General features: G+C 45.2%; 1 protein-coding gene across 6 annotated transcripts in view; it reads left to right on the top strand.

Annotated features, from left to right (window-relative positions):
• The window catches only part of LOC139998394 (transcription factor hamlet), a 63,671-nt gene extending 54,862 nt beyond the window's left edge, over window positions 1–8,809 (top strand). For 5 of the 6 annotated variants that reach the window (XM_072022869.1, XM_072022867.1, XM_072022870.1 and 2 more), the window contains 3 exons: window positions 3,028–3,127; window positions 4,941–5,097; window positions 5,179–8,809. In XM_072022869.1, coding sequence (XP_071878970.1) covers window positions 3,028–3,127; window positions 4,941–5,097; window positions 5,179–7,182 — 2,261 coding nt within the window. In that variant the 3' untranslated portion in view covers window positions 7,183–8,809. The remainder of the gene's footprint in view (window positions 1–3,027; window positions 3,128–4,940; window positions 5,098–5,178) is intronic. The other variant, XM_072022868.1, reaches the window with a different exon arrangement.
• The last annotated feature ends 306 nt before the right edge of the window (window positions 8,810–9,115 follow it).

Consider the following 9,115-nt stretch of genomic DNA (forward strand, 5'->3'; position numbering starts at 1 on the left):
CCTTAGGGATCGTAATAAACTAAAAAAGAATACAACCTATGAAACACGGAAAAATGTACAACAGAATCGTCGTTAATCCAGCGAAACCATTTTTACGAGAAATCCCTGGCAATCTGGTACGTGCAGCGAGAATAATGATGTCAAACAAACGGCGTACACCCCGTTGCAACCCTTGCGAGGGACATCTCTGCTCCGTCTCCCTTGAGCGGATCATTTCTTTTCACTAGTGCGGAGGGATGCTTAGGGAATCGCTTTAACGCGACTGCATGAGGGTGCGACTATGCATGGAACAGCATTAAAACGGCGATAAGATCTCTTTTATACGTTCGAAACGTTTGGAAATCAGTTTTTACACGATTCCTCTACACGACGAAGATACCGATATATCCTGAGAAGCTTTCGGGCATATCCGCTTTTATTTGCGCTTGATTGTTCGCGCCGTCTCTGGCGATCAAAGTAGCTGGATATATTCGCGAACGAAACCATTCTCGATAGGCAGTTACGCGAACTAATGCTTCGTCGAATGACGAGCGAGGACGTTTTACGTTGGCGAGACAGGCACGACTTTTTGCGACGATTCGGTAAACCACACTTGCACGAGGCGCGTATCAGGGGGCGTAGATGCAACGGGCGGCGGCAGTTAACGTGAGTTATGGTTTTGATTTTCCGCGGCGCTCAGTTTTTTCCTCTATTACCCAGTGGTGCTTACCCCGCCAGTTTTCGTTCCAACCATGAGACGCATCTCTTTTTTTCTCTGGATGGCTCTATTTAAGGTCGTTGATAATTTATGGCCTGGTATTGTCGATTAACGCGCGCATAACCTCGCCTCATGGTCGGTGACGGAAAAAAAGGAAGGGCACAGCTTAAAAAAGGGGTATCCGCGCATAAAAGGGCACGCGACGCTGTTTTCGAGGGGGGTGCCACGCGCACGCGGAGGGCGGTGAAAATGGTTGACAACCCTATCTGATTCATCGAACTAATGACACGTTCTGCTTGACATTTTACTCGCGTTGCGATACTCGTGCAACGCAATGGTTGTGGAATTTGCGAATGCGAATTACGATCTCCCTGTTCGAAAATTTTGTTCCGTTAAACCTTCGTGGACAACGCACGCAGACGAATAACATATTAGCGATGACTAGCTGTTTGTTTTGCTTCGAGGTGTCCGTTATCCCGCTCGAACTCCTCGGGGCCATGTACTTGGTCCTGGTCCGTCACGATGCCACGGAAACATTGATTTCCGTTACTTTTTCCCATGTAACCGCCAACTGACACGGCTGCAGGGGGTATTACCAATGGATCCCACCTGTTGACTTTCAACGACGCGACGTTACATTCCGCCAGGTTTTTTCGTAACGTGCTCGATAGTGATGCATAATACCAAGATTGATCTACACGATACTCATTTTTTGGTGAAAATTTAATATATTCTGCAAACGGCCAATATTATATCAGAAACGTTTATAACCGTCCAACGACAACAGTCGGTTGAATTCGACGAAAAAATATTCCTAAAGTTCTTATTTATATTTTCAAATTCTTCCTTCCATGAAACCGTTGACATATTTTTTGTCTCTATCTGCCGTCGATCTATGCGATGGTTTTTTGAAAGAGCAGTGCACGACCCTGTTAGCAGATCGCGAGGTCGACCGCATCCTTCATTGTTTAAATTCACGGCGTGCCGCTTCAAATTAGTCGTGGATAGAGGAACGATTAACGTTCTATGGGGGGTTAGCTGCGTGGCGAAGGGCGTAGTTGGTGGCGTAGGGACTGTGCCCGGTTCCCATGAAGGTCCGTTGGGGGCCATCGCTCGACCATATGGTTGGGACAAGTGTAGCGGCAGATTTAAATAACCGTTGGTGGACGGATATCGTTTCGACTTTGTCATTCGCCCGGCTAATAGTCGATCAACGTACATCGATCGATCAACTATTTCCATATTTTTAACTCGTCTATGTCTAGCTTTGAAATGACATTAATTACGATTAAATTACGATTTAAAATTAATCTCTAGCTTACACTTTTACATTTAAAAGATAACGTATTTAGGTAAGTGAACCAAAAAGGCTAAGTTATTCAGCCTATCGACAGACTATATTGCTTATATCGATTTAAAAAGTGTATTTTTTTATTTACGGAGACTTTAAAAGGCTCTGGCCGTTGGATCGGTCTGAAATCTCTATCATTAAAAATTACACGCTGTCTCGTTCACGGACTCCTGATTTTACCTGCCGTTGCTCTTGTCAGTTGGGGGTGAACAGAGGCCGCAGGGGGCAAACGAGTCTCACCTGCGATTGGTCGGATTCCGACCTCGCTGTTACCAATGGGAAGCGGTCCCCGACACCCCGTTCGCGTTTTCAGTTGCAGAATAACATTCTACCAGCTAACTGGTGCATCATTGTATCCATTGTCTTCGTCGACTGCAGCATCGTGACCGACTAGCGATAGGACAAGGTACTTGACAGTGATCGTGATGTGTTTTGTCGTGTTAACTCTCTTCTTCGCCCCTATGGCACTCGTTCAATGTATTTAGTTTTGCGTTTATTACTCAAACTTTTGATTGTTTGAAAAGAAATCGTCGTCGATTTTTCAAAATATTCATCGGGATTAAAAATAAAAGGCTGAAAGAGCGACGTTGTAATTGTAATTTCGAGAGTGCAGTGTTTCGACGTTTCTGTTGAAAAACGAAAGAACGCGACGTTTAGGAAAAAATGGTCGCGTCCATAGGATGCTCGTAGATAGACCGAGTTCTTCCACGGATAGATAAACCGATAGTGCCGGTTTGATTTAATAATTCAGGAACAATCCCGGCGTCCACTTGTCACGCCACTCTCTGCTGGCTCCCCGCGCGCTTCTCGATCACGTAATTCGCCCACACTAGGACGGGTCACGTATCATCGTTCTCGGGGTTGTAATTTATAGAGCCGCAGCCCGTCACAAAGTGGAACGGAATTATGACTTCCAGTCTATCTTCGTTTCTCTTTCTGCAGGGTCGTTTCATGTGTCTTTTCTTTTCTATGTTTGTAGCCTCGCAGCACAGTGGGACCGTAGACGAAGATAAAGAAGACGAGGAGGAAGGGGAGACCAGATGCCCTGTCTGCGACAAACCGTTTCAAGATATTGAACTGTAAGTATCTTAAAAAGAAATCATACTTTGATCGTAATAAATTTCAATAACTTGATTAGGTAACCGATTCGCTCTTAAAAATGAGATCGTCTAAACAAAATCGTTCAAATTCATATTTTTTCTTCCTCGACCTCCTTGAACCTTTATCAACGAGCAATAGATTTATTATTACGTTTTATGAAGCGAGAAATCGCCGTAAAGTCGACGATAGTGAAGCGTGGTTCGTGAAGGATTTATAAATAACTCGTCGTTATACGCTGTTGAAATCAAATCGTCGGGAATTGTCCCCTCTAGCGACACACCGATGACAAATCGCGATCGAGATTGATATATTTTTCGTAACCATCTACTTATATTATCACCCTGAGCATTAATTTCTACATGCATACCAGATACGGACGGTCGTATTTTCATATCTAGCATTAGTGCTCGAGAGAAACAACAGATCGAACTGGTAATCGTAATTTGATTTGACGGATAAGTTATTCATTAATCGACAGGAAAATACAGGAACGAGAGGCGCGTTATCCACTCGAAATCTGAGCGTTAGCTGCGCTCCGTTCGAAAAGAGGGGCCCCGAGCACGCGAACCATATCGAGGGTTGCCTTCAGAATTACGATAGCTTTTTCAGGGGCCGACATTGTTTGCGTAGCGCTATTAAACGAAAAGTCAAATACTTAACCGATGTGATCGTCGTATGAAAGCTTGGATTATTTGCCTTCTAATTTCTTCCCACGACTTTACAAGACCAAAGTAAAAGGGTATTGTCCTAATTATCTTACAGAGGATCGAGTCATCTAATTAAAAATAAATACTCTTCTTTTCCTAGTATTTGCAATTATGCATTTCCAATGTTATTCCATAAACTTTTTTGTTGGGCAACGTTTAGTTTTCGTAGTTTAAGTTGGCGGAAAGTTTTTCAGTGTTACGTAACCGCAGTTGGTCCAATTTCGGACATCCATTTTGGCCCGTTCCGGCATCTGTTTCCCGGTTTGGCGACAGACCGCGACACCAGCCGCTTCCGTGAGCCTCGACTCGGCAGAGTCACCTGTTGTAGCACATAAAGTACGCGCGAGATCCGCATTTGGTTGCATCGAGCCACCCCCTTATGCATCATCGAAGGCGTCGCGTGCCCGCAGCTCATCTGGCACAGCGCACCGTCACCGTGAACCTACTATCTCACCACGAATAGGTTTCACGCGACACGTGTGTTCGAGGGTGTAAAATCAATGCCGCCACCACACCATGGCACATCCTGTGACCATAACCCGTGGCCAGCTCGCGACACCCCGCTCTTACAACGAGCGTTGTTCGTGTTGAACCCCGCCATCGCCACCGTTGTCGCGACTCTCTTACTCTCTCTCTCTTTCTCTCTCTCTCTCTTCGTTTCTTTGTGTGTATACGATGACCACCCTCTTCCTTCGGGGGCGTGTGACCGTTATTACGAGAGAGCTTGTCCGCTGGCGCGCTACCGGAGTCACTTAGTCATCATCCTCGACTGCACCGAGCGCAGTCTTCGTCGGTGCGCTGCCCCGGATCGATTATATCTGAGGTTTCTTGTTCGACCCGTTTTGAGATTTCGCCGCGATTACGCTCCAGTTTCCAGGGCTTTTGCCGACAACACAGCGCCGTTCTTCTAGCCGGGCTTGTCATTCTTGAATATTGAATTTAAGAGAGTGGGAAAACTATCGACGGGTTCAATCGCTGAATCGACCGAACGAGGATGTGACATATAGTTTAGTGTAGGATCTTAGTGATAGTTGTCTGAGTAGTGCGATGAATTTCTTAGAGATTCTTGGTGTTTTTCTTTCAGATTGGACAGTCACTTGATAACGTGTCACAGATATCCGGCGGAACAGCATCGCTGCGACAATTGTCCTCGTGCGTACGCCTGGCGACCACTGTTGGTTCGTCATCGTGCGATCGTTCACGGTGATCTCCGAAACTATCCCTGCGAGAACTGTCCGAAGGTAAGCATCACCTTTGACACAATCTTTACAAAACACGACACGTATCTCCTTGGAGTAACATCTTCAAAGTTTCGCTAACAGTCGGACAAACCGCAGGTCTTCACGGACCCGTCGAACCTCCAGCGTCACATCAGGACCCACCACGTGGGCGCGAGAAGTCACGCGTGCACCGAATGCGGAAAGACGTTCGCCACCAGTTCCGGTCTCAAGCAGCACACTCATATTCACAGCAGCGTGAAACCGTTTCAGTGCGAGGTGTGCTTCAAGGCATACACGCAGTTCTCGAACCTATGCCGACACAAACGCATGCACGCTGATTGTCGTATGCAGATCAAATGCGTTAAGTGCGGGCAGTCCTTCAGCACGGTTACCTCGTTATCAAAGCATAAGCGATTCTGCGACTCAACACCACCGACCGGTCCACCTGGCGCCATGCCTCAGTTACCAACCCCAGCGCCGAGTCCTTTTTTGGTGTATCCGAGACCTCCGGTCAGTCTCCCAGGAGGGTTACCTTTCTATCCACCAAGCTTGATGGGACCCTATCCGGGAATCTTCCCGAACGCTCCTAACTTTTTGAACACTCCGCTCTTGTTCCCGCCGAAAGTTGAGGAAGCTGAGAAAAGGAGCGACAGTCCAAAGAAAGAGCGCTTCACCCCGCCGAGAGTACTGCCGCAGCATAGTAAAGTATCTCCATCCACTGCTGAGGAGGCTACGTCCTCGTTCAGACCATCTCCAGCTAGGCCACCTGTCCAGCCAACTCCCGAGAGCGACGACGATCCCTCTAAGAAACGGGAGACCAACAGAAACAACGAGAAAAAGACGGATTCTGAACATGCCCCGGCAACCACGAACGAAGAGACGACGGATCAACCTTTAGATCTGAGAGTCCAAACGAAGAAGGAACGGAAAAATTCAAATATCGCAGAGAGAAAGAGTCGTAGCCCGTCACCAACGCCAGCGCCGATGGAAGAAGCACCACCTCCTCCAGATCCTCCAAAACCCGAGGAAGAGACGCCCGTGCCAATGGAGGTCGATTCCAAGGATGTGCCCAACAGCCCGCAGCTGAGAACCAGCCTACCCACGGAACAACCACCTACCACCACACCACCGCACATGGCGTATCCCAGACCGATTCACCCGATGTTGCTGGAGGCCATGTATCGCGGACCAACTAGTTCCTTTCCAGGATTTCCAGGTGGACCGCCGCCTCCTGGTAGTGCAACCCCGGAATCCAGACTGCTACCACCGCTACCACCCTTTGGACCACCGCGTGGGCTTCCTTTTTTAGGGACATTTATGAACGGGCTCAGCGGCGCTAGGCCAGGAGGCGGAGGATTCGACCTGCTTGCCAGGCCGCCGTTGGGACCGTTCCCCGGCGTGAAGCCGTTCCAAGAGGCCGTGATCGCGCCCCATCACCATCATCATCATCATCACGCCCACGGCAAAATGAAAGACCGATATTCCTGCAAGTTCTGCGGGAAGGTGTTCCCCCGATCCGCCAATTTGACCAGACATTTGCGTACGCATACCGGTGAACAGCCTTACAAATGTAAGTATTGCGAGCGATCCTTCAGCATCTCCAGTAATCTTCAGCGGCACGTGAGGAATATTCACGACAAACAGAGACCTTTCAAGTGTCCACTTTGCGAGAGATGCTTTGGCCAACAGACAAATTTAGACAGACACCTGAAGAAACACGAAGCCGACGACGGTAGTGGCGTTGTTTCCGTGGCGGATTCACCGGGAAGCAGCAACGAAAACGAACGAGAGGACACGTACTTCGACGAAATCAGATCGTTCATGGGAAAGGTGACTTATGGTGGCGAGGCTGGCTATGGATTGCCCCCACACCCGGCCTATTTACCTAGTCGACTTCACGAGATGCACGAGTCCAAGATGGAAACGGAATACGACGAAGACGAGGATAGCGAGGAAGGAGTCTCTCCTTTGGATGAAACGGATGGCTTGTCACCCGCAGAGGCTAAAGAATCCACTCCACCACCGCAATACGATTTGAAGCTGAGGGAGAAGCAGGAACTGCTCAACAATAACACGGCCGAGCCTGTTATCGAGATTTCCACATAGCCCATAGGTCGGATAGTTTGAAGAAGATGGAAATTATTCGCGGAAATGCTGTTTTAGTGACGCACATAGAACTGTTACAAAGGTGTTCGTCTTGATGTAACTGTTATAATCGTAGGAAAATTCGATCTATCGTGTTTTCAAATAACTCGTCGTGAAAAGAGTGTCAGTTTGAAAATTTCATCGCTGACACCGTGACTTCTTTGAAGTTGAACTTTCTTCGGGGTACGATAAGAAGATGTTAAAGACGCTAAATAAAAGTGCGTTTATAATAATCCGCAGACATTTTTGGATTCGGTGGGCTTTTATTTTCCAAGTTTCTATTTTCTTTCCTTTTTGCACCGCAAGAGTGAGAATGTAAGAGAGATCGAACGAAATTCACTGTCCTTTCTCATACACGAACAAATACATATACACGTACATACCCACATATACACATATTCACGTTCGTTACGGACAAGCTGTTCAATAGCGTAGTTCCTACAGGCTCGTTTTCATTGTACACGCGCACGTAATTAATAATCGTTCGAACTTTCCCTCTTTTCCCTTCGACGACCTAACTATCGGTCGCTAATCGTAGTATTATTTACTCAAGTTACTGCAAATTATTTTGCGTCGTGCGAAGCTGTCTTACGCGAAAGACAGATCCCGATTCGAGTTTCTAAATCTCGATTACCCTCCTTTAATAGTATGTATATTCACACAAGACGATCTAATCGTGCAGCGATTCAAAGATATCAGAGCCGGGAGAAGATTAAGCATCGACGTTTTTTTCTTTCTAGAGAGTAGTTCGATGATTGCAATTCTCGACGGAAGCGAACTCAAGGAACCTCGTGGAGCTCGTGCTCGAATAGGTAGAAAAGTACGTGCATATGTCTGATGTTAGTCGGCTCGAAGCCAAAGCGACGAGGATGACGATTATTGAAGCGAACGTGTAATTAAAAGAGTAACGTTTTATGAGAATCTGTGTACAAATTTCTATTAGGTGATATAACGTTTGTAAAAAAGAAGAAGAATAGCAAAATTCTCCACAATTTTAATATATATATATATATAGATAGATAGATATTATACATATGCATATATTATAAATATGCGACCTTATCAATTTATTGTGACATGGGTTACGAGAAGTACTTTATAGAGACGCATAATTGTTACGTTTATTTCACTGGATAATAAATAAGCGGATCGCGTGTGTTTTCATCCAGTTCTCGATGTTCAAGAATGATGCTCGTGAATGTTCAACGAAACAAACATCTGAATTTTGTACAGGCGTACGTGTGTACGGAATCGCAAAGAGAAAGAAAAAATAAAGTTATTTCCCTTGTTCTTTTTTTTTTGTATCATTCCCAGGTAATGTTTGTGAATAGCGTTTTGATAATGGCGTTGACAACATAGGAAGTTATCTTGTTTTTTCACGTAAAAGTTTACGAATACATGCTCTACATATCTCTTCTTCTCTCATCCTTTTCTCTAATAGACGATAACAAACTTACAGTTTGATTAAGCATACTTACGTCGATCATACTAATTAAGAACGATTATACTATGAATCTATCTATACATATTGTATAAAAGCATTCTGTAACTTCATTATAATTACTATTAAAATATTACACTTCAAATATTATGATTACTATTAATTAACTCATCATTAATTACCCAACACCTCTTTCTATAAAAATTTGCAGTATAGTGTACAAGTATGTAAATATACAAATATATAAGTGTTTATTGCAGAATTATTTGATAGAAAGCTCACATTTTCTCGGAGATTATTTATTTATGTACATACAAGTACCATTTATCGAGAGAATAGTAAAACATTCAAAATATTTTGGATATTTAATCGAAGATTTTCATACTTTATCAATCGACAAAATTTCTATATAACATACTATTTCAATTTCGCGCGCGTGCCAAAGCTGCTCGC

The sequence above is a fragment of the Bombus fervidus genome, chromosome 3, assembly GCF_041682495.2.
Source record: "Bombus fervidus isolate BK054 chromosome 3, iyBomFerv1, whole genome shotgun sequence".
NCBI lineage: Eukaryota > Metazoa > Arthropoda > Insecta > Hymenoptera > Apidae > Bombus > Bombus fervidus.